Below are 26,363 nucleotides of genomic sequence, written 5' to 3' on the forward strand. Positions count from 1 at the left end.
TAATCTGCAGACAGTATAATGTTTCGATCTTATTAGATCTCGTCAGTGCAGCTCAGGTTTCGAAATGATATGTACCACATAACTGGCACAATATATAGGATGAGCCGGCCAGTTATGTTACTGAATATAAACAAAAAAAAACACCTTTCACATCAAAAGCAAAACTCCGGAGACACACCGTTTTGATGTGAAAGATAAAATCAAACAGTTCAAAACAGCGGGGTTGAACAGCTGAACGTTCTCCGGAGGGCAAACTCCGGAGCCACACCGGTGTTTTGGTGTGAAAGGTAACAACATCGAACTCTGGAGTTTTTAGATTAAAAGGCCATCCTCACACGATCAATCAATTCTTCTATTCCTACAAAATATATAACGGGTCTAAAAAATAAAAAGTAGGGGCCTAGTATCAGTAAAAACATTATTTGACTTCTGAGACTTATGAAAAGTGATTTTACCTTTCACACCAAAACACCGCCGGAGTTTCTCCGAAGTTTTGCTTTTGGTGGGAAAGGGACCTATAGCTATGTATAAGTGTAGCCACAATTAACGAGTATGCTCTTTTGGTTTTTCATACTGTGTTGCTTCATATTACATTTCTATTCTATTATCTAATCACATGAAATTTTGGAAATAAATCAGTTGACGATATAAAAAGCGCCCCCAGTGGGCATTTTAATTTGTTGGGAACAAGTTGATCTTAGCAAAAAATACGATGACAATCTTCATATGCCATATTTAGCCCCCCTCTATGGTTTATACATTATAATTATGCAAATTTCACGATCCTAGATGTGATTAATCTGTATGCGCAGTTATTATTTAAAGAACATAAATTTTAACGAATCATACTGCGTAACTATAGAAAAAAATAGCTTCCAGCCGAAGTATAATTGTTATGGCACGCCGTGTATGCCAAACTATTTTATTTTATGAAAATTAGACCAAACCTAAAACCTAAACTAGCCGCGACGGTAAAAATAGTAATAATAATATTTATTCGGTCACCAAAAAATAAGTTAGTGAAAAATCCCAAATATATTCTTCATGCTCAAAGCAGTCTATTCCATGCTCTGTATTATGTTCTATCTTTCTTTTCTTTCAAGTGTGAATTTTGTTAAGAAGCAAGCAGAGTACAATGCAGTTTGTCATATATTTAGTAGGAATTGAAACGGGTAAAAAAAAGGGCGGTATGGTGTAACTCATATATACTCACGTGAAATACATACGTAATAACACTGGGATTTTAAAAATGAAACTTACTCTAGATAAAATTGTTTAAATTATAATATATAATTTATCATATAACGCCTAATGTCGTGAAACCTCTAGCTATGTAGACCTTATACATAGGCTTCAAACTGAAAAAGGTGCAATAAAATATTCACTTCTGTAGTAATGTATATCTTCTATGTAATTTGACAAACGGTTTAATATTAACAAATATATTCACTACTGTAGTAATGTGTATCTTCAATGTAATTTGATAAACCGTTTAATATTAACAAATGTAATGAAATGGTCATCCATTGACGTAGGCGGGGTTTGTCTGTGAAACTACTGTAACTGCACTCGTCTTCTTGCTATTTCGCCGTCTGCAGAAAACATCGACAAATGCTTTCCTAAACATTTCATTTACAACATTATACATGAAAGGATTAACGGACGAATTTGTATAAAGTGCAACACGAAATATGTTGACTATCTGAAGTATAACATTATGGTCAATGCCATGGTAGATATTCACTATGTTCATGATTGAGAATGGTGCCATACAAAATATGTAGATAGTTACAGTTAGGAAGATCGTCATAAAGACCTTTTTTTCTGATTTTGACCTTACTTTATTACCCGTTGAATTGGCTGTTGCAACGGTTGATCTTTTGAGTGTAATCAGGATTATTGTATAGAAACCAACTACAATTGTTATTAGGGTAAACGATAAATAACTATCGATCACAAATAGATCATTTTGAAAATCACAACTGTCGGTGTTCGCACCACAGTAAGTACATACTATCGTTGAATTTGGAGCCCCGTTGTACATATCAGGCCATGGGAATTCATATGAAACTATAGCGATCCAAGTAAATTTCCGGGCCTGCCATGTTAAGGATATTAGCCACATGATAACGCAGACTTGTAAAGATCTCGAACGTTCTCCAAATTTACTGTTCCGAAATTTCAAAGGGTGACAAATTGCAAGATATCGTTCAGCAGACATCCAAAAGATTGTGAAATTTGCAACTTGCAACGCAGTGTCCACGATGTAAAAGTTTAGGTGGCAAAACCATAGCATACCCTCTCCGATGCCCATGTCAAATACATCGTGTAATGGACTGTGCGCAAAGGATGACCATATTAGATCAGGAGCAAAGCAAAGAAACAGAATGTCAGCAATCGCTAAGTTGGCTAAATACACGTTGACTGATGTGCGCATGCGAGGATGTTTCACTATTACAGTGATTGTCATTAGATTCCCAATAATACCGATAATTACAACAATTGGCATAAATATTGTGATAACAATTTCATCTGTAGTTGTATAGGAGTACGATTTGATTACGTCATCCCAATCGGTCTCCTCAACTTTTCCTATGACATCAGTCGTCGACTCATTCACAATATTCGAATCGGTGTAAAAAGTTGATTTGTTCATTTTTTCACCTTAATAAATAAAATAAACGTTAAATAAATAAATGGTATATCTATAAACAGCCTAGATTAAAACAAACTACGTACATGTTAAACAAGGCCTACACAAGTGAGCAAAAAATTGGGTTAATTTAACCAAAAATAGAAAGGAACTCTTTTTTCATGAAATAAATTAATTTTGCAATTAAGTTTCTTTGCTAAATCATCAATTGTAATTATTACATAACCGTGTTTAATATTGTATATAAGGATTTGTATTAACAATGCCATGACAAGATTTTGTTTAGAGGCCTAAGGACATTTTTCAATGGTTTTGATGGTACCCGTTTTATTATTACTGTATTTCTAACGAACATCCTAACGACATGACTATAGACAGTACAATTACTGCAGTAATAACAGTTTAGACAGTACAATTACTGCAGTAATAACAGTTTATACTTAATTGTTGTTGAACTTGTGCTTTATAGTGTTTTCTGTAAAACAGAATAAATCTTGTATTTGGTATCATCACCTTATAATTACATAAAGTAATACATAAGTCAAATTATCGTGTCTTTTGAATAATAATTTTATGTTTGATTCTGTTTAATTCCTTCCAGAAATCGATCAATCGGCTCGATCTGGGCCAAATTGCCTAGGATTCTTATTATCAATACAGGAAAAGCGTGCAGTATCCGACGCGATATAACTGTTTTATTTGCTATAATCTACAACTGGCTCAGGTTGGTACGGTCCTGGGATTTCAAATAAAATCACTTTATTTCGTCCTCAATAGGAACATTTAAAGCGTATTCCATGTATAGTACGTTACATAAAAATATTATTTGAGAATATGTCGCGAATATATCATTACTCAAATTTATTAAAAAGTGAAACGTGTAGTCTTGTTTTCTGCATGACAGCGAGATTTGAGAACAATAATTACGGTTCATAAAATAAAACTCTAAAAGTTCACAAGATGAAGTACTGTGTACTTAAGCTTAAAAATGTCTTACCTGTCCTTTTTCCTTCAATGTTAATAGTAACAGCTGCAATTCCGATTAAAGTAACTCTGATACTCTTAGTTCGGCAAGGGGCTTGCCGTGTAAAATAGTTCACACAATTTAAGGCAGATAGTTATAACGGTACCGGTATTACATTAATTAACAGGCGTGGCTTGTATTTGATTGGCTGATACCTCCAGATAATTAGTTATTACACTATAAAAGAATTTGGTTAGTTCTTTAATGTTGGAATCTACTTAATTGTATTGAAGGTATTAATTAATATATAAACATGAACAATTTTACTTTGACTAACATTATATTTTAATTAAAATATAACTTATCATTGCCCATCAGCACCAATCCGAAAAGTAGGCTATAGTTCTTGATGTGCATGTATAGGGAACACACATGAGTCTCGCGTCCCTTTTGAATCCTTTTTGTAGATAAGTCCAATAATTTGATTTCGCGAAATGGAAAAAGTGACCAAGTTAAAAAGGGGTCTATAACAATTGATAGGGGGAACTACATAACATGGATCACGTGTCAGTTTCTTTTTGGCTAATGTCACCGGCGGATTCTAGCTCACGTATTTTTTTTTTTATACAATACATGCAAACAATCTATCAACTGAAAAAAAGAAACTAATGACGTAAATGAATTTTTGAATAGCCATTCAGCCAAAGAGTACAAATTAAGATGAAAATCTTCATATGACATAGCTCCCTCTATAGTCTATAAATATGAATTATGTAAATTTCACGACCCTAACTTGCGATTAATGTGCATGCGCAGTTATATTTACAGAATCATGGAATTCTAACGAGTGCCCTATTATGATGAACTAAATTGCGTAACTCTAGCACAAAAACATAGTCTAGCTTCCAGCTCAAGTATAGTTATTACAGCACGCCGTGTATGCCAACATATTTTCTTTTTATAAAACTTAGGCGAAACCACTGTCTAGAACCAGAATCTTTAGTAGTAGGCCTATAGTTACTTTTCCCAGTACAATTCCAGAAGTTGTACTTCTATTACCTCCAAAATCTAGTATCTCCACCCATCCCCCTTCCAACTAACCCCCTTCTTAGTATGTGTTTAAGATGTGTGTTAAGCCATTACCCCAACCCATAATAATGAGTGGCAGTTTTCAAAATAATTTGTAGGCCTACATTACATTCCCAGTACAGTTTCAGTCATGTTGAATTAGAATTATGCAAATTTTACGATCCTAGCGTGCGATGAATGTGCATGCTCAGTTATATTTACAGAATAGGAATTCTAACGAATAATTTGCGTAACTATAAGTAAAAAAAAAGTCTAGCTTCCAGCTCAAGTACAGTTATTATGGCACGCCGTATATGCCAAAATATTTTCTTTTTATGAAAATTAGACCAAACCACCGTCTAGAACCAGAACCTTTTGGACAAATTAAATTACTCTATTTGTGGGTTATTCAATATTAATTTTTGAACAACGAGTTCATTCTTGTCTTAGGAATGTGAATCTTATGAAGAAATTCTGTTAAAGATATCTGCCGTGCTTGTCCGACAATATTTAAACAGATTTATAAATAATTTATATTACTGTATTTTGGGAAGAAAGATAGGCCTATGTTTTACACTGATCTTACTGTTAATATTTTTAAACATCAATACAACAAACATATTATTTCATTTTATATTAAACTTTTATAGTTCTTTTTTAAGTGTATGTTTTTATCTAATCTGCAGACAGTATAATATTCCGATCTTATTAGATCTCGTCAGTGCAGCTCAGGTTTCGAAATGATATGTACCACATAACTGGCCCAATATATAGGATGAGCCGGACAGTTATGTTACTGAATATAAACACAAATACACTTTTCACATCAAAAGCAAAACTCCGGAGACACTCCGGAGTTGACGCACCGGTGTTTTGATGTGAAAGATAAAATCAAACAACTTCAAAACAGCGGGGTTGAACAGCTGAACGTTCTCCGGAGAGCAAACTCCGGAGACACACCGGTGCTTTGGTGTGAAAGGTAACAACATCAAACTCTGGAGTTTTTAGATTAAAAGGCCATCCTCACACGATCAATCAATTCTTCTATTCCTACAAAATATATAGCGGGTCTAAAAAATAATAAGTAGTATCAGTAAAACATTATATGACTTCTGAGACTTATGAAAAGTGATTTTACCTTTCACACCAAAACACCGCAGGAGTTTCTCCGAAGTTTTGCTTTTGGTGGGAAAGGGACCATCTATAAGTGTAGCCACAATAACGAGTATGCTCTTTTGGTTGTTCATACTGTGTTGCTTCATATTAAATTTCGATTCTATTATCTAATCACATGCAATTTTGGAAATAAATCAGTTGACGATATAAAAAGTTTCCCGTGTCTGTTTCTTTTAACACTAGCGCCCCCAGTGGGCATTTTAATTTTTTTGGGAACAAGTAGATCTTGGCAAAAAATACGATGAAAATGTTCATATGCCATATTTAGCCCCCTCTATGGTTTATACATTATAATTATGCAAATTTCACGATCCTAGATGTGATTAATCTGTATGCGCAGTTATTATTTAAAGAACATGAATTCTAACGAATCATACTGCGTAACTATAGAAAAAAATAGTTCCCAGTCGAAGTATAGTTGTTATGGCACGTCGTGTCTGCCAAACTATTTTCTTTTTATAAAAATTAGACCAAATCGCCGTCTAGAACCTAAACTAGCCGCGACGGTGAAAATAGTAATAATAATATTTATTCGGTCACCAAAAAATAAGTTAGTGAAAAATCCCAAATATATTCTGCACTGCTCATAGCAGTCTATTCCGTGCTCTGTATTATGTTCAATTTTTCTTTTCTTTCAAGTGTGAATTTTGTTAAGAAGCAGGCAGAGTACAATGCAGTTTGTCATATATTTAGTAGGAATTGAAACGGGTAAAAGAAAGGGCGGCATGTTGTAACTCATATATACTCACGTGAAATACATACGTAATAACACTGGGATTTAAAAAATGAAACTTTATTACTCAAAATAAAATTGTTTAAATTTTAATATATAATTTATTATGGATTCATATAACGCCTAATGTCGTGAAACCTCTAAGCTCTGAGGCCTACATAGACTAGAAACTGAAAAAGGTGCAATACAATATTTACTACTGTAGTAATGTATACTTGACAGTTTATTAACAAATATATGAAATGGTCATCCATTGACGTAGGCGGGGTTTGTCTGTGAAACCACTGTAACTGCACTCGTCTTCTTGCTATTTCGCCGTCTGCAGAAAACATCGACAAATGCTTTCCTAAACATTTCATTTACAACATTATATATGAAAGGATTAACGGACGAATTTGTATAAAGTGCAACACGAAATATGTTAACAATCTGAAGAATAACATTAAGGTCAATGTCATGGTAGATATACACTAGGTTCATAATTGAGAATGGTGCCATACAAAATATGTAGATAGTTACAGTTAGGAAGATCGTCATAAAGACCTTCTTTTCTGATTTTGACCTTACTTTATTACCCGTTGAGTTGGATGTTGCAAAGGTTGATCGTTTGAGTGTAATCAGAATTATTGTATAGAAACCAACTACAATTGTTATTAGGGTTAACGATAAATAACTATCGACCACAAAAAGATCATTTTGAAAATCACAACTGTCGGTGTTCGCATCACAGTAAGTACATACTGTCGTTGAATTTGGAGCCCCGTTGTACATATCAGGCCATGGGAATTCATATGAAACTATAGCGATCCAAGTAAATTTTCGGGCCTGCCATGTTAAGGATATCAGCCACATTATAACGCAGACTTGTATGGATCTCGAACGTTCTCCAAATTTACTGTTCCGAAATTTCAAAGGGTGACAAATTGCAAGATATCGTTCAGCAGACATCCAGAAGATTGTGAAACTTGCAACTTGCAACGCAGTGTCCACGATGTAAAAGTTTATGTGGCAAAACCATAGCATACCCTCTCCGATGCCCATGTCAAATGCATCGTGTAATGGACTTTGCGCAAAGGATGACCATATTAGATCAGGAGCAAAGCAAAGAAACAGAATGTCAGCAATCGCCAAGTTGGCTAAATACACGTTGACTGATGTGCGCATGCGAGGATGTTTCACTATTACAGTGATTGTCATTAGATTCCCAATAATACCGATAATTACAACAATTGGCATAAATATTGAGATAACAATTTCATCTGAAGTTGTATAGGAGTACGATTTGATTACGTCATCCCAGTCGGTCTCCTCAACTGTTTCTATGACATCAGTCGTCGACTCATTCACAATATTCGAATCGGTGTAAAACGTTGATTTGTTCATTTTTCACTCTAAAAAATAAAATAAAGGTTAAAAAAAATAAATGGTATATATAAAGCTTAGAATAAAAACAAACTACGTACAGTTAAACAAGGCCTAGACAAAGCAAAATTTGGGTTAATTTAACCAGAAAATAGAAAGGCACTCTTTTATCATGAAATAAATAAACAAATGAAATGTATTGCATAAAGAGTATTTATTCTATTACCGTATACTACCCTACTTTGAAAATGGTTTATCTACAAAAAGCTACTTTTGAATAATTGACCAAAATGTTGTTTTTTTTATTACAAAAGTCCATGTAGTATTTTATTTACAACTGAATATATTTCAGAAATACATTATAAAAAAATATTGTTAATAATTATTTGTTTTTTGTCGTGTGTGTTCTAAGTAAGGGTAATAAAGATACATATTATGCACATATCTTGTTATTTAGGCCAATACACGGTGTTACTATAAATTTATTGATAACGGATAATAATAATAATAATTGATTGTTAATCGTGAAATAAACAAATGAAATGTATTGCATAAATATTATTTATTATTAATTTATATTATCGTATAATACCGTAAGCCGGAATTATGTGTCTATCAATATATACTACATCATTAACATATCATTATTTCTACACAAACTTACTCTATTACAATTTCCGATTCGTGTTATCAAAGAACTTATAACACAAGAATCTCCTGTTCTTCAATTTGCATTCAAAACACAGTATCGGAAGTACAGGGTTAAAAGGTCAAACTGGGCGACGCCATTTCACAGCATGGAGAAGCGCCCCCTCCAAACTAGAAAGTCAATTACTCTACCCCCTAGAGTATTAGCAGATCCCCTCTATGATTTTGACTTTCTAATTTGATGCGGGCGCCCTACTCCTCAGTCAATTACTCTATCCCCCCTAGAGCATTAGCAGATCCCCTCTATGATTTTGACTTTCTAATTTGATGCGGGCAGCGGGCGCCCTACTCCATGGCTCACAATGACGCCACCCATAGCTCTATTCTATCCCACAATGCCTTTCGAAATTGTTACGCGCTTCGGACGAACAGGAGATTCTTGTGTTATAAGTTCTTTGGTGTTATCTTATTATAGTCAAATAAGTGCATTTTAAACCCCAGTTACTTCCAGTCAATTTTACAATTTCTTACAGTTTTTAAAGGTAAATATTTACCTAATATAACTATTATGTCACATTAAAATGGAATATTTAAAAAAAAAAAAATTTAAAGGGAAAATATATATTTATAATTGTTTCTTATCATTATTAAAGTTTCTTTGCTAAATCACCAATTGTATTTATTACATAACCGTGTTTAATATTGTATATATAGATTTGTATTAACAATGCCATGACAAGATTTTGTTTAGAGGCCTAATGACATTTTTTCAATGGTTTTGATGGTACCAGTTTTATTATTACTGTATTTCTAACGAACATCCTAACGACATGACTCTATAGACAGTACAATTACTGCAGTAATAACAGTTTAGACAGTACAATTACTGCAGTAATAACAGTTTATACTTAATTGTTGTTGAACTTGTGCTTTATAGTGTTTTCTTTAAAACAGAATAAATCTTGTATTTGGTATCATCACCTTATAATTACATAAAGTAATACATAAGTCAAATTATCGTGTCTTTTGAATAATAATTTCATGTTTGATTTTGTTTAATTCCTCCTCTCTCCAGAAACCGATTTGGGCCAAATCGATTTGGGCCAAATTACCTCGGATTCTTATTATCAATAATGGGAAAGCGTGCAGTAATTATCTGCGATACAACGCCGGTTTTCATTCGCTATGATCTACAAACTTGTTGGTCAGTTGGTACGGTCCTGGGATTTTCGAATCAAATCGCTTTATTTCGTCCTCAATAGGAAAATACTTTGAGTGTATTAAAATAGTACAGTACATACAAATATTTATTTATTTAAGAAAATGTCGCGAATATTACTAACATTTACTAAAAAGCGAAACGTGCAGTTATTGTGACGGAGGATTTTTCTGCATGACAGCGTGGTTTGAGAACAATCATTAAATAGTTCTTAAAATTAAAACTCTAAAAGTTCACAAAACGAAGTACTGTGTACTTAATAGGTTAAAAATGTCTTACCTGTCTTTTTTTCTTCAATGTTAATAGTAAAAGCTACAATACCGATTAAAGTAACTCCGATATTCTTAGTTCGTCGGTTTTCGGTGTAAATAGTTCACACCATTGAAGGCAGATAGTTATAACGGTATTACATTACTTAACAGGCGTTGCTTGTATTTGATTGGCTGATACCTCCAGATAATTAGTTAGTATTTTACAAAATAAAAGAATTCGGTTAATTCTTTTATGTTGGAATCTACGTCATTGTATTAAAGGTATTAATTCCTCAACAATTAAATATGGGCGTTGAAAGATGATGTAGCCCACCAACAGAAAATCCTCTTAAGTGATTGTAAGTTGTACAGTATAATAATAGTTCATAATACGTACGACTCTGTTTTTTTTATTACAAAAGTCCATGTAGTATTTTATTTACAACTGAATATATTTCAGAAATACATTATAAAAAAATATTGTTAATAATTATTTGTTTTTTGTCGTGTGTGTTCTAAGTAAGGGTAATAAAGATACATATTATGCACATATCTTGTTATTTAGGCCAATACACGGTGTTACTATAAATTTATTGATAACGGATAATAATAATAATAATTGATTGTTAATCGTGAAATAAACAAATGAAATGTATTGCATAAATATTATTTATTATTAATTTATATTATCGTATAATACCGTAAGCCGGAATTATGTGTCTATCAATATATACTACATCATTAAAATATCATTATTTCTACACAAACTTACTCTATTACAATTTCCGATTCGTGTTATCAAAGAACTTATAACACAAGAATCTCCTGTTCTTCAATTTGCATTCAAAACACAGTATCGGAAGTACAGGGTTAAAAGGTCAAACTGGGCGACGCCATTTCACAGCATGGAGCAGCGCCCCCTCCAAACTAGGAAGTCAATTACTCTACCCCCTAGAGTATTAGCAGATCCCCTCTATGATTTTGACTTTCTAATTTGATGCGGGCGCCCTACTCCTCAGTCAATTACTCTATCCCCCTAGAGCATTAGCAGATCCCCTCTATGATTTTGACTTTCTAATTTGATGCGGGCGCCCTAATCCATGGCTCACAATGACGCCACCCATAGCTCTATTCTATCCCACAATGCCTTTCGAAATTGTTACGCGCTTCGGACGAACAGGAGATTCTTGTGTTATAAGTTCTTTGGTGTTATCTTATTATAGTCAAATAAGTGCATTTTAAACCCCAGTTACTTCCAGTCAATTTTACAATTTCTTACAGTTTTTAAAGGTAAATATTTACCTAATATAACTATTATGTCACATTAAAATGGAATATTAAAAAAAAAAAAATGTAAAAAATTTAGAGGGAAAATATATATTTATAATTGTTTCTTATCATTATTAAAGTTTCTTTGCTAAATCACCAATTGTATTTATTACATAACCGTGTTTAATATTGTATATATAGATTTGTATTAACAATGCCATGACAAGATTTTGTTTAGAGGCCTAATGACATTTTTTCAATGGTTTTGATGGTACCAGTTTTATTATTACTGTATTTCTAACGAACATCCTAACGACATGACTCTATAGACAGTACAATTACTGCAGTAATAACAGTTTAGACAGTACAATTACTGCAGTAATAACAGTTTATACTTAATTGTTGTTGAACTTGTGCTTTATAGTGTTTTCTTTAAAACAGAATAAATCTTGTATTTGGTATCATCACCTTATAATTACATAAAGTAATACATAAGTCAAATTATCGTGTCTTTTGAATAATAATTTCATGTTTGATTTTGTTTAATTCCTCCTCTCTCCAGAAACCGATTTGGGCCAAATCGATTTGGGCCAAATTACCTCGGATTCTTATTATCAATAATGGGAAAGCGTGCAGTAATTATCTGCGATACAACGCCGGTTTTCATTCGCTATGATCTACAAACTTGTTGGTCAGTTGGTACGGTCCTGGGATTTTCGAATCAAATCGCTTTATTTCGTCCTCAATAGGAAAATACTTTGAGTGTATTAAAATAGTACAGTACATACAAATATTTATTTATTTAAGAATATGTCGCGAATATTACTAACATTTACTAAAAAGCGAAACGTGCAGTTATTGTGACGGAGGATTTTTCTGCATGACAGCGTGGTTTGAGAACAATCATTAAATAGTTCTTAAAATTGAAACTCTAAAAGTTCACAAAACGAAGTACTGTGTACTTAATAGGTTAAAAATGTCTTACCTGTCTTTTTTTCTTCAATGTTAATAGTAAAAGCTACAATACCGATTAAAGTAACTCCGATATTCTTAGTTCGTCGGTTTTCGGTGTAAATAGTTCACACCATTGAAGGCAGATAGTTATAACGGTATTACATTACTTAACAGGCGTTGCTTGTATTTGATTGGCTGATACCTCCAGATAATTAGTTAGTATTTTACAAAATAAAAGAATTCGGTTAATTCTTTTATGTTGGAATCTACGTCATTGTATTAAAGGTATTAATTCCTCAACAATTAAATATGGGCGTTGAAAGATGATGTAGCCCACCAACAGAAAATCCTCTTAAGTGATTGTAAGTTGTACAGTATAATAATAGTTCATAATACGTACGACTCTGTGTCAGTTACCAGAACATTCACTGAATCATAATTCAACATAAAGATATATAACACATTTCTATATTTGGAGTTAAGCTTGTGTTATTTTATCTGGATTTAAGCTCTGTCTACACTCAAAATAGTGTTATGTGCCCAATATGGTAGTGGTATGCCAAATATAGTACTGATATAACATCATCATGTCCATATATGTGCACAACATATTTGTTTGTCACATAAGTTTGATAGTATAGACACAGAGCTTTACGCTTTACTGAGACGATCATTTAGAGAAAAAAAAAATATTTCCAAAGTTAACGACAATTCTTTAGAATTACGATTGTGTACAACTCTAATTGAATAAAAATAAATATAGAGTAAAAGTTTTTTTAGTGTCATTCTTTTCTCTCTTCTTTCGCTTTTGTATCTGACGTAAACTATAGTTGTTAAACGTGGCACTAATCACATTTTGTCAGCAACATTATTCAAGAAAATTCAAACAGAGTTTTAGTATAAACATGTTTAAAGAAAACGACAGTAAAAACTGTTAGCTAGGTCTAGCCTAGATATGCTTAGGTTATAGCCTACCACCTTACTAGTATTAGGCCTATAGCTAAGTAACGATACGTAAAATTACTTGCCCAGATGAAAAAAAGCTATTAAATTCAAACGCATTCGTTTTTTTGTGTATGATATGGAAAATAAATGATATATGATAAATCGTATACGTGTCTTGATTTGTTCTGCTCTTTTTTGGTACCAAGTAATAACGTGATGTAAGAAGCCGTTTAATTAACATACGTTTCATTTCAAATTCAAACAAACCTAATTTATATCAACTTGGTTAGTGATGAGACAATGTTATAATAATAATAATAACACTGAATATAGCAGCCTATTCAATTAGTTGCTATTTAAACGGTTCTACTACTCCGAACTATTTCCATGAGAAATTCCAAAGCTATCTAACAGTGAATGTTTTCTTATAAAGAAAGCCTAAAGTTCTATCTACGCTAGTCTGACAAAAAAAAAGTGTGATGTGCCCATATAATGGTAGTGTTATGACATCATGCACATCACATTTGTTTGACACATAACGTTTGATAGTACTAAGTAGATAATAGTATGTTATTTTCCACAGCTAGACCATCAATAAGACTAGGTGCAATTATCATGGAAGGTATAATACAGACAAAACGAAACGGCGGAATAGATTGATTGAAATATATATTTATACTGGGTAACCTCTTCAGTCAAAGACTGGTCTCCCAGAGGGCCCAGTTGGTGATCAGTGGATGTGATGTATTAATACACCGGAGTAACCCCCTACTCGTCTCAAAAGATGTACTGTACTAGGTTCTTTAAAGTGCACACGAGCTAGATGTGTACACTGGACCTACGGTCTAACTATGCTATAGTGTTCAAAACTATCGACATGCACTATATTAACTAAGATAAAAAGTTATACATACGCTACAGTAATTCAAAAAATGTGTAAATATTTATTTATATTTATTTTAAGATGTTAAAAAACTTACCTATAAAAGCTGCATGGACTTATATAAAGTCAATGAGTATTTCGGGATAACAATGTTTCTTGTATTTTCTAAATCAACATCAGTGTTTACTGCGGCTTATTGTACAGTAGGCATAGCATCACTCATTAAAAACTTCCGAAATCATATGCCAAATCTGTACGTTTCGTCATTAGCTGTACACACATGTGATGGTATTCATTTATTTACAGCGAATAGAACCAACGGCATCCCACTTTAATTGAATATTGATTCTTTCAAATACAATAATAACGTGTTAATGATCAATATCATTATTTATCGTCATTTATTATTCATATACGTTAAGTGAAATCTGTTATTGTGTTTAAGTTTGGTTGTTATTGATCCGTTACGCATTTTCTCCAATCACGAATGCTAGAGGTGCTCTGTGGACGTTACCATGGGATGGCAAATTATAATTATCTAGGCCTATTATATAATTCGCATATCCGAGGGTGGTCAGTTCGTCCTTGTAACATTTCATTCCGCCGATGAAGGTAAGAAAAGGGGACTGAAATAAAATAGGATTAAATAAATATTGCAGGAAAAAGCTTAATACGCATGCGTACTGACGGTTAACGTTTAAAAACTTGATCGTCAGAGACGGCGGTAATTATTATACAGTATTTTCCAACTGTAAGCATCATACAGAGTATTAGTATGAATTGACGATAAGTACTAATGGTTCTGTAAAACATACAAACTCGTACTGCACGACAATTGTTTTAAATCATCCATACCTGTTTTTTGTCCATTCTGTGGCTTTTGCTGAAAGTTAAGTTCTTTTGATCTTCAATAAGTTATTATTTTTGTTATCTTCAACATTTCAGGTAACGCGTATACATTGAATTTCAATATTAACATTACATTTCAAATGTCAAAGTACTTTAAAAGCATCCTATGCCTACTGTCAGGCAATGCTTTCCCTAACAAGTCAAATTGTAGTAATTTCCTCTATTTCTGATTAACAGAGAGGTCTTTACAAGCGTAACAATCAGTATGTAATTATAATCAGGCGATATAGGCCGACATTCAAGATGTATTGTCTCCCAAAAACAAGAAAAATGAAGATTAATAAAATGAGACTTTAAATAGGTCACTTTGCAGTTTTAATAAAGTTATTCACTTCTGTTTAAAAAAATATTTTACTTAAATAGTAATTTTTTGGTCAAAGTGAATAGGCCTAACTCTTGTGTGACATTAAACTGGCATATTAAAAATAAAATTAAACAAAGTTTAGGGAGACAATAATATCTTTAACATACCCATATTATAAAAATCATTTGATTGATGATTGTGCAAACTTACGAAGATTGTGTATTTGATGTTAGTCCTGAAAGTTAGTGGAAACAATATTTAGAAAAACGTATACATACTCTAAGTGGTGGGCTCTTCACTGATGAATATTAATTGAACCGCAGGGTAAAAGTGTAAGGGATAAATGGTTTATGAAATAATTTGATCGTAAAATCGAACGTTATTGTTTGATTGCCTTGGTTTGACCCTGCTCCTAAGTCATAAGTACAGATGAATAAAGTCTATGCAATCTTCTATCAACTTAGCCACGTATCGGTGGTCCATTATATAACTAACATATCAGAAAGACTTTCTTAGCTTTACGCATGTTGCTTTCGTTGCAGCAGGAACCGGATAGTTGACCAAACCCAGTACCGACCGTTCGGGAAATTACAGTGTATATTATATTATATCTAAAGGCAAAATACTGAAAAAATGACAATGCTGTGGCTGGATCTCAATGGAGATACAAACAAAAAGCGAAAAGCTAAATCAAAACGATAATTTAAACGATCAGAAAGGTTAGCAGAGCTTTCGGGCAACACTAGCCCTTCATTAGTGCAAGTGAACTATCATATATTCACTACAATTCCTCTATGATAGCATTAACTATATTTAATATTATTACTATATTATTATTATATTATATTACAACAATGTCCATGTCATGATATTTCTTTGACGGACCGTATAGCAATAACATACTAATTCCATAAGTGGTCGAGCATTTTAATACTATTAATGTTGTGAGATTCTTATAAATGTCATGAAGTGTAATATTTTCAATCAACGATAATTTTTAAGTGGTTACCGCAGACATTATGACGCTTGAAATACCTTACATAAACATTGAATGAAAGTTAAGATTAAAGAAAATGAATAACGTATCACGAAAATATTAGCATATTATTTTCTTAATCTTGAATTACCTTTCCAATCCATAAATTTAAATGAACGAATAAACAATTATTTTAACCCCAGATCTTTGGAACTTTTTAAAGTCTTTTACCTTCAATGTTCCATCTTTCTTAATTACAAATGGTATTTGGTACAATGGTACAAATGAACAAACAAAATGTGTGTGATCAATATGTAGAGAGGTTAATAAAATTGAGGTTAAATGACAGGACAAAATGAACAAACAAAATTGGTGTGATCAATATATGTAGAGAGGTTAATACAATTAAGGTTAACTTATTTAAAACATTGTGATTGTAACAAAAGCAAATAAAGTACGGTATACTTCCGAATAAAGATGAACTAAAAATTTAAAAAAACTTTTAAATACACATTATATACATACACTGTTTATTACCGGCAGAGAAAAGGAGTTCCGCAAAAAGCTCACCGGCAAGAGCAGCTAAATATTTGGTATTTTTATTCTATTATACGAAATATAATAAACTTTGGTCTATAACAACTAAATACAGCATAGAATTCTATTTCTTCATAGCATATCAATATTTTAGAATAGTGAAACTTTGTATATAGCACCTTCTTCCCACCCAATAGAAAGCACCATGTTTAATACTTGGAATCACAAAAATTCCAAAAAAAAATAATCTCTTCTATTTTTTAACATAGAAAGAGAAAACTAAGAAAATATAGTTAGTGTGCCATGTGCATATGCAATATTAGTGGACTGAAGACACACTTCATAAATATAACGACAAAACAAATAGTTTTCTAGTACCTGTTTAGCTTCAATCTTCCACTATAAGTGGGGTCTGAAATATGAGACAAACGTTGAAATCAATTACGCAATACTTTTAAAGTTTGTTTTAAACCTCCATGCAAAACACTAGTGGAAAAAACATGCACTACTTGTTTAGAAGAACTTACACATAACATTGTTATTGTAACCACACGCGCTAAACATGTTTTGAATGAAAATATTGAAAAAAAAAGAATAAATAAATGTATTATATAACTATTAGGCCTAGACATTGCTCTTTAAAGTAGTTTAACGATAAACGGTATTGATAAGCAAACATTTTTTATTCTTTTCTTTCCTGTATTAGTTTATGCACATATACATTTTAGTCACGAAGATCAATTTTTAGTATAACTATTTTATTTTATTGCAGGTAAAGAGGGACACAGTTAAGATACTAACATGCATATTGTACTGTCTTACAGTATAGAAAGTACAGTTAATACTAAGTGAATGGAAAATTAACTGCAAATTTAACATAACAGTTCGCTTCAACATTTTACTTTCTCCATGAGTAGGCTAATTAAAAGCTGGTCCAGAAAACTGGACTCGCGAACACGAATTTGGGATTTGCCTGTCACCAAACGTTAGGGGGATACGTTTCGCATGTAGAAATACAGGCACACGTGTTTGTATTACCGCGCAGAAGATAATGTCTCAACATCGTGACAATTTTATTTTCAACACTCGAGTGAAGGCCCATTTACACTAGGGCGATAACGATCGACGATAAATAGATAAACATACATTTTTCTTGGATAGAACGAAAGAAATTAGAACAGTTTTCGTTCTAGAACTATAGGATAATCATGTATACTGTATTTAATAAATAATAATATTTTTGAAAAGCCAATAAAATGACGTCATGATCAATAAAAACAATAAAATCGTTGTATTGTAACGATATTATTGCTCTTACTAATCATGACGTCATTAATGATTGGACGTGTGGAAATATTATTTTCATCAAAGGCAGCATAGATGATAATCCTATAGTTCTAGGATGAACACTTTTAACAATTCTTTTTTTTAGGTATGAAAAATGCATATTTATCTTGTTATCGTCGATCGTTATCGCCCTAGTGTAAATGGGCCTTAAGGCCGCGGATCTGGAACGCCCTTCATGTCGATGTTAGCCTGGTTTCCATAAAATCGCTACACCGTGTCGCCGACTGCTGTCGCGGACAGAGCGTAGCGATTCTATGGAAACGCTAGAATTTATCGGGGATCTAGTACGCGAGCGCTAAATATTCTTTGGTACACGCGTATACGACTCATCGCCGACAAAATCGGCAAAGTTGAACATGGTTGAACTTTGCCGATTTGTCTGCAATGAATCGGGGGGAGACCTCCCCAATGCGCGTCGGCGACATTTGCGCGTGTAGCGATTTCAATGGAAACGGTGTAGCGATTTTATGGAAACCAGGCTTTAGAGAAGCGAATTCGGCACCTCTATTAAACATCAACTTAACATTTTTCTTTTTAATTAATAATGCTACTATATTGTTAGGCGCTCTGTTCTTTGTAGGACGCCATATAGATACATAAATACATTCGTAAAACGTGTTTGTATAAACCGCACAGAAGATAACACTTCTACGTTGTTAAAATTGTAATATTCTCAACATACTAATAGTACATATATAACGTAAAATTGTAATTCACAAATAAAACCATTTGTGCAAAATATATTTATTGTCTGGTGGTGAATTCTACGTTTACCAAAACAATGATTCAAAAAGCATAAAGTAACATTTGTATTACAGTGTATTACGTAATAATTAGTATGGATCAAAGATACGTCACCAATGCTGATTTGAAAAGATCTCAGTAATACTTACTACTAACACTACTACTTCTAACACTACTACTTAAAGATGTATTGTCCCTTGAAACACAAAAAAATGAAGGTCAAAATATTCTAAATTTAAAGTGGCCATATCAAAGTAATATTAAAGTTATTCACTTTAAGTCGAAAATTTGAGCCAAAAACAACAAGTTTACGTAATTAACAGGTAAATTAGTTTGATTACATTTCATCTGGAAAATCGTCACGAGTGAAAGTAAACAAAGATTTCAAACCATGAGTATGCATTATGTATATGCTAAATTAGGATTGTTTACAACTCGTCACGGTTAAGAAGGTATTTTCACACAGATCATGAGGAAGTTTTATGATTATGCATACAGAGTAGCCAAACAAGCGTGTTTCATTATGGGATATGTTTTGATTGAAAACTTTGACTGGAAGTCAAAGTTATTTTTTAAACAAAAAAACGTCTGTATTTCAGTTAATTATTTTTTTTTTCGAAAATTTTTGGGTGATAGTTAATAACTATTATGATACTTCAAAATGACCCACCTTTTTTCGAAATCTTTTATTTTTTATTTTTTTGGAATTAGTCAAAGGGACAATACATCTTTAATTTTAAGTGTAACCAAAATATAAGTGTAACAAAAATATAGTAAAATAGCTGTAAAACTTAGATAGTAACAGTCACTTTTAAGCTTGCTTTCCACTAGCGAATCTGTGAGCGGTCTAACGTAAATTCGCGTAGTGGAAAAAAAACCTTTAAAGAAAGGAAATGCCCACATTTATAGTACTTTATGAACCGTATTTTAATTTCTCATTTTATAGTTTACACATTTCAGTAAAAACACACTTAAAACCTAAAAAAAAACTTTTGCTTCTTCAAATCTGTTACAAAAACAAATGCAGTACAGTATACACAATTTCTCGCAGGAAATTATAGGTACCGAATGAAAAGCCAAAAATAAATATACAGTATCTTCTAACAAGGTGATTTTGTCTTATGGGATAATTGAATTGATATACTGTGTATTTAGAGTAGCCAACAGAACTAAATCTTACGCTAAAGTGGGCATGAATGTCTTGATCTGATTTTAGATATATCAACCATGAGGAAGGTACGTTTATCGATCCACTGACCATCGTAATATTAGCTGTAGTATTATATTGAATACAGTATAACAATGTAGTGTTTGAGCACTCATTGTCTTCCTTGCTTATAAAGATTTATCATGCATTTGTGAAAGCCATGCATGTAACGTCGTTTTACACGATTGTATGACAATGATAAGTACGTTTTTGGCACACTGATCAAGTTGTAAGGCAAATTCATTAATTGTTATCCTTCCTTGGTCCAACCATGGAGGATTTAACATGAATCTGTGACAGCAGCCATAGGACGTCATTTTATAAGTCATCAAAACTGATGAAAAATCGGCCAGGGTTATAATCTTAGTACCGCTTCTTTTCCATGGAGAATTTATGAACATAACAACTGAATTGTGTCCAAATAAATTCAGATTGCATTGTCAGTGATAAATACCAGAAATAAACACTAAATAATATTAAAATATACTTATAATAATATAATATTGATCTTTGCTCACATAATGGGATTAAATCAAATATTTACCCAGCATCTTCTGTGTATAATACAAAGTTATTAAATGATAATAATATCAATAGTTAGATTTCATTTGTACCAAACAGTTTCACTCATAGTAATTAATATCAGGGAAGAGCGAGATTATTTTACTTAGTATTCCCTACTATAGTACACTAGGCACCAATGCATATATACGCATGTTGTTATAAATACCTATTATCCTCTTTCCCTTCATTCATTTACTTTTACCTTATATACATTCCATAAACTTATTGCTCTAATTTTATTAAAGTTTTAATGATACTTTTGAAATACATCAAATGTATTTAATTTATATTAAAGCTGAATTGGATTTTATTTTTTACAGTTTCAAATATATTCTTCCTTACTTTAAAAACAATATTAAATAAAATTACCAAAATATAAAGCTTAACAAAAAAGTAGAAACAGAAAAAACAAAATTAACTAATAGTTTTAGAATCTTGAAGAATTTCCGAATACGAACCGAAGAGCACACTAACTACCACTAAATAGCTTTCGATTTTTAGACGATTGACGACCTAAATTGATTTGGCGTCGGTCGTCGCCTGGACCTAGTAGACACTATCAAAAATGTGGAGAGCAAGGAAACACGTCCCAATATCTCCACATGCGCACAATGAATAAACATGACATAGTCGCCAATCGTCGCCAATCGATAGCCGACGCAGTTTCTACTACTTTCAGCCATCACTACACCATAAAATTAAACATTTGAAATAACGGTCATTATTCCATAAATTATTTCTGTAAATAATTCATTAAATTATTAAGGGACAATATCTTAACCTATTCAAAACACACTCATCCTCCTAATATTAAACTTCTTCGTCCGTGACTTATTTGGTAAACTTAATACCTTCTCTACAAAACTGAAAGAATTGATCATTGGTATAAATATATATTATTAGTTGCATTGCATTCGTTTGTGCGTTGTTCTTAATTAATTTCATATTTTAAACAGTATCGTAACTACACAGAAAAAAATAAAAGAATGTCTATATTGCAATAAGCCCAACACTTGATTGCTATTACGGCGGCGTAGATTCTACGTTTTTCAGTTTGTAGAGAATGAGAATGGTTAAATTGAAATTGGTTGCTCAAAATATGTTTGTATTTTTATTTTATTTACTGTAGTCAGCCTGAAAAGGGTGCTATTTCAGAAACCTCTTAATTGTAAATACGTATTTTACTGATACAACATGACCTTTTCATCCTATTTAAACTATCACAGGATGTTGTAACTCCATTTATCCTAACCACGGGATAAAAGGAATCTACAGTACTACCATTTAAACATTTTTTTAATGCATCAAATGAAAAATATCGAATATACTTTTGAGTGTTGGAATAAAGATTGATTATTTTGGAATTCTACAGTACTACCATTTAAACATTTTTTTAATGCATCAAATGAAAAATATCGAATATACTTTTGAGTGTTGGAATAAAGATTGATTATTTGGAAAGAAACAAATACTGTTGCAATAGTAAAGATATAACTGTCGGTGTCATAATAAATTTTTAAGTTTGGATAAATAATGTAGTGTCAATGACCATAGTCTACAATAGACAACGAAAACACGCAGAAATCAAAGGTTATATTTGATTTTCCGGTTTCTCAGTCGTAGCCATACTTACGTATTCATCTTTTTTTCCCGCCTCTTTGCGGAAAATTGCAGATATTTCTTCAAAACTTTTGTTTTTTGTTTCAGGTAAGAACTTGTACGTGAACAGCCAAAAGATTACAAGTAAAATGATGAAGATAACAAAAACATATGCATCCAATGATTTCTAGAAACAGACATAAATAACTTGTTTAATACGGATATATAACATATTAATATTTATTCATTCATTTTTATTTTACAATCCATAAAACAAATTAATACTTTAGATTATTATCTAAATTATTAAATTAATTAGATTCAAAGCCTGGCAGAAAACCAAATAAGCTCAGGGGAGCTTTAAACCTGGTTTAAAAAATTAATAATGAATAATAAATAAAGTTAAATAATAATATAAAAAAAAAATAATTATTACAATATTACACTACAGGACAATACGAACACAACAAGAATAATACTGTTGTTAATATATAGCGGATAAATGAACTCTAGTACATTGAATGAGCATTACTTGGATAACCAACACCACATACCTGTAGGAACGGAAAGGTCAATCCAACTAGGAAATTTGCTGACCAATTAATGAAGAATGCTACGCTTATAGCAGCTCCTCTTGGTCCTTGAGAGAATAACTCTGCTACGATAAGCCAGGGAATCGAACCTATACATACAAATGAAAAGAAAATGGTAAAATTAATTAAAAATACTGCTGCCATTACAATATTTTATTCAAACAATCTTTTATTTTTCTTTCTTTTTTACCTGAAAATTATTATTTTTTTAATTGTCAGTTTCGCAGCCTCTTATAATTTCCAAAAGCGATTAATATAGGTTATTTTGGAACTTTCTACAAAACATGAGCTTTTTATATCAATCTCTTTAAAATCCTGGGCAAACTTTACATGTCACACATTCAGATCTCTGCATACAATTAATACATGCATACAAATTAAAATGCTGAATAAAACATTTAATTACTTAATAAAGCCAATTACAATTTACAAATTCCATACAAAAACTACACAAAAAAAACCAAAGCTACGGGTTGATCTAATCCACCATTGCAGATAGTTACATTTTTTTTTTAGTGCAACATGAAAAGAAAAGTCGCAGGTTAAAGACCCCTTCCCTGCAATTTTGGACGTTTTTTGGAAAATAATACATATCACTTTAAAAACATTAAACCATGTCATTCCTTGTCTTAAATGTACGTTTTATGGTAAATTATGATAAAAAGTGAGAAACAATGCACTACCTAAGTAGCTTGCGGCGATCGACCTCTCGTGGACGGTCTTAGGCCTAGCCTAGCTAGGCTTAGTTTTGTAGGCCTAGCTGGTAAACATCGGTAACGTACGAACATCGTACGCTGGCTATATACCTAGCCTGACATTGTATAGTTGCTGCATTAATTGTCTTTCTATTTTTGCCAGACTCCATTGATACAAATTGGGGAAAACCCGGTATTTTCACTGAAATGTTAGGAGTCTTCCATTTGTTTTGGCCTCACGATCGATCGAAAAGTGGGCGAATTACAGGTGAAAAACAAAAATATCAATCCGCGCGCAATGCATTTTGGGATTTATAGCGGGCCGCTATAATTATTAGAATAACTTATTTTTCACATTTTTAACCGTTTAAAGACGAAAAAAGTTATCGCAATAGGACCATATAGTATTATTTTTACATTAAATATAGTTTGTGATCTTAAATTAGATCTAAAAAACGTAGGGAAGGGGGCTTTAATAAAACCTATTATTGCATGTTATTTATTAGGTTATATGCATTATCATGTATACATATTGATTCTGTCAGGATCTTTATTTATTTATTTATTTATTCTTTCCTTAGCACTATTTTGCCCGTCAATTATCTTGATATCAGTTTCGTCTAGCTAAGTCAATTTTTCAGAGTATTCCTTATCACCAGGAATCGATGTGGTTATGTTTTCATGGTGCGCAATCAAAAATTACGTGGTCTACGCGGGATTTAACGAAACACGTTTGTAATCATATCTTCACAAGCATGAATCACAATTAAACAAAATTTGGTACTCATAAATTTCAGGTCATATTTCATCATATGGCAATACAATTCGAGCGTAGCGCATATACTGTAATGCATGCGAATGTGAAATATCTGAAAAAGATTAGCAATAATAAGTTATATTTGGTAACAAATACTAAACCTTTATCTGAGAATGTAAATAAACTTAGGTGGTCTATGGCCATATACTTATAATGAGTGAAGATACTCCTGCTTTTTCAGCATTGGTGTTTGGTATAGTACACTCTAATCCAATAAAAGGGCGAATTGGAAAACATCAAACCAATCTGTTAAGTACACTTAGAAATGATTTATTTATCAGAAATTTTAAGATAAATAATTTAAACGACCTAATTAATTTGCGTGAGATTGCCAGCAACAGAAATAAGTGGCTTTTGTTATTTTGAATCTTTATTTTTACGTTATTTTATATTTTTTGTTGTTGTAGGATGCATGCATATAAGAACGTATCAGATTTTGTAAATTCACAGTGCGTGGTTTTGTTACATTTTTTGGAATAAAGTTACCTATATTTATGCGTGCTTAAAATGTTCAAAATTGTCAACATTTAATTTCGATGAATTTAGAGTATGTTTCAGGAGTGCGCAGATTTTTGCATGCGCATTGCACGTTAAACGTTAATACTCTTTTTGCCCGATTTCTGTTTTAAAACCTTTCTTTAATAATGTCATCATATTTGATTCACTTTCCAACTCGAAATTGCATTATACGAGCACGTCAAAAGTGACAGGCTACGCACGTATAAGTTAACATAATGGTGAAAATATGCTAAATTTTTTAATTAATATAGATCGTCAGCAAGATCCTATCATATATTATAAATAATTAAAGACTCTCTGAAAATCAATCAATCAATATATCTTTCAAAAATCATTTATCTTTATTTAAATCAATGCATATAACATAATTCGCCATAGTGACGAATTAAATCTAGCATTGTTATTATAATATAATAGTGATTTACAGTATATAGCGCTTTTCCTAAAGACCAAAGCACTGTACAAGAATATTAGTCTTATTTACAAAATCAGCCTGATACTGAAAATAATTTTTTTAATTGTTTTAGTTTTTTATCACAAACATTTTCGATGGACCATCTTCTAATTTCTGAAAGCAGATATTTTAGAATGACAACTTTTCACAAAAACATGAGCTTTTTATATTACATTCCGGGAAAAAATGGCAAAAGTTTTCCTACTTTCTACGATTTTTATCAGATAATCTATATCTAGTTTTTTCGACAACTCTTGTAACATGGCAACATTGCTGATTTTGCCATATTTCCTCTAACTGATTAATCTCTTTGAACTCCTTGGGCAACTTTACGTGTCACACATTCAGATCTCTGAATACAATTTAATTTGTCTGTTCTTTCAAATTGAAAAGTCAGTTCTATAATGTTAATTTTACTAATTATAACAACTAATAAATAAAACATTTAATTACTTAACAAAGTCATTAAAATTTACAAATTCTATAATGCTGTATAATAAACTTTGAAAATAAAAACCACCGCTACGTACGAGCTACAGGTTAATATAATCCTATCATAGCAGATAGTTAAATTGTTTTTAGGGAAACATAAAACATAGTCACAGGTTAATCCCACCATTGCATGTTAAGAATACAACCAGAGTATCATTAAATTGGATTTACACTTTCACACTTAAAGTTTCACTTTACAATTTGTAAACATGCAATTTCACGACAAAACTTATCGATCGATTTTACACAGTGCGGACACATGTTGAATATGCACGGCTAGCTGTTATTATCAAGAAAGGCGACAAAATGCAGAGAATAGTTGCACTAATGTTACACTCTGTAAACAAAACTTAATATCTAGAAGAGTATCAAATATCTTCAATTTGAAGGATCAGATTACACCAATTACTTAGTGAATGTGGCCTAGAGTACGGATGACAATCATCCCCTACACAAATCTATCTATATGTCAAAATATTAC

General features: G+C 32.0%; 3 protein-coding genes across 4 annotated transcripts in view; all 3 read right to left on the reverse strand.

Moving 5' to 3' along the window:
* Window positions 1-1,519: 1,519 nt before the first annotated feature.
* Window positions 1,520-2,656, reverse strand: LOC140044006 (somatostatin receptor type 2-like). Its single transcript, XM_072088488.1, has one exon. It carries the CDS (start codon window positions 2,654-2,656, stop codon window positions 1,520-1,522), a length of 1,137 nt encoding a protein of 378 aa, XP_071944589.1.
* A 4,065-nt stretch (window positions 2,657-6,721) lies between these two features.
* LOC140044812 (somatostatin receptor type 2-like) lies at window positions 6,722-7,978 on the reverse strand. Its single transcript, XM_072089491.1, has one exon. It carries the CDS (start codon window positions 7,975-7,977, stop codon window positions 6,841-6,843), a length of 1,137 nt encoding a protein of 378 aa, XP_071945592.1. The 5' UTR covers window position 7,978; the 3' UTR covers window positions 6,722-6,840.
* Window positions 7,979-15,579: 7,601 nt separating this feature from the next.
* The window catches only part of LOC140044808 (solute carrier family 2, facilitated glucose transporter member 1-like), a 47,579-nt gene continuing 36,795 nt past the window's right edge, over window positions 15,580-26,363 (reverse strand). Inside the window, exons 11-13 of one of the 2 annotated variants that reach the window (XM_072089486.1) lie at window positions 22,867-22,994; window positions 22,347-22,499; window positions 15,580-17,263 (exon numbers count right to left, since the gene is read on the reverse strand). In XM_072089486.1, coding sequence (XP_071945587.1) covers window positions 17,240-17,263; window positions 22,347-22,499; window positions 22,867-22,994 — 305 coding nt within the window. In that variant the 3' untranslated portion in view covers window positions 15,580-17,239. Of the gene's footprint in view, window positions 17,264-19,811; window positions 22,500-22,866; window positions 22,995-26,363 lie in introns of those variants that run through there. The other variant, XM_072089485.1, reaches the window with a different exon arrangement.

Source organism: Antedon mediterranea, chromosome 3 (genome assembly GCF_964355755.1).
Source record: "Antedon mediterranea chromosome 3, ecAntMedi1.1, whole genome shotgun sequence".
Taxonomy (NCBI): Eukaryota; Metazoa; Echinodermata; class Crinoidea; order Comatulida; family Antedonidae; genus Antedon; species Antedon mediterranea.

Coding starts and splice junctions, on each gene's coding strand:
- LOC140044006 (XM_072088488.1), bottom strand. CDS start 2,656: ATGAACAAATCAACTTTTTACACCGATTCGAATATTGTGAATGAGTCG.
- LOC140044812 (XM_072089491.1), bottom strand. CDS start 7,977: ATGAACAAATCAACGTTTTACACCGATTCGAATATTGTGAATGAGTCG.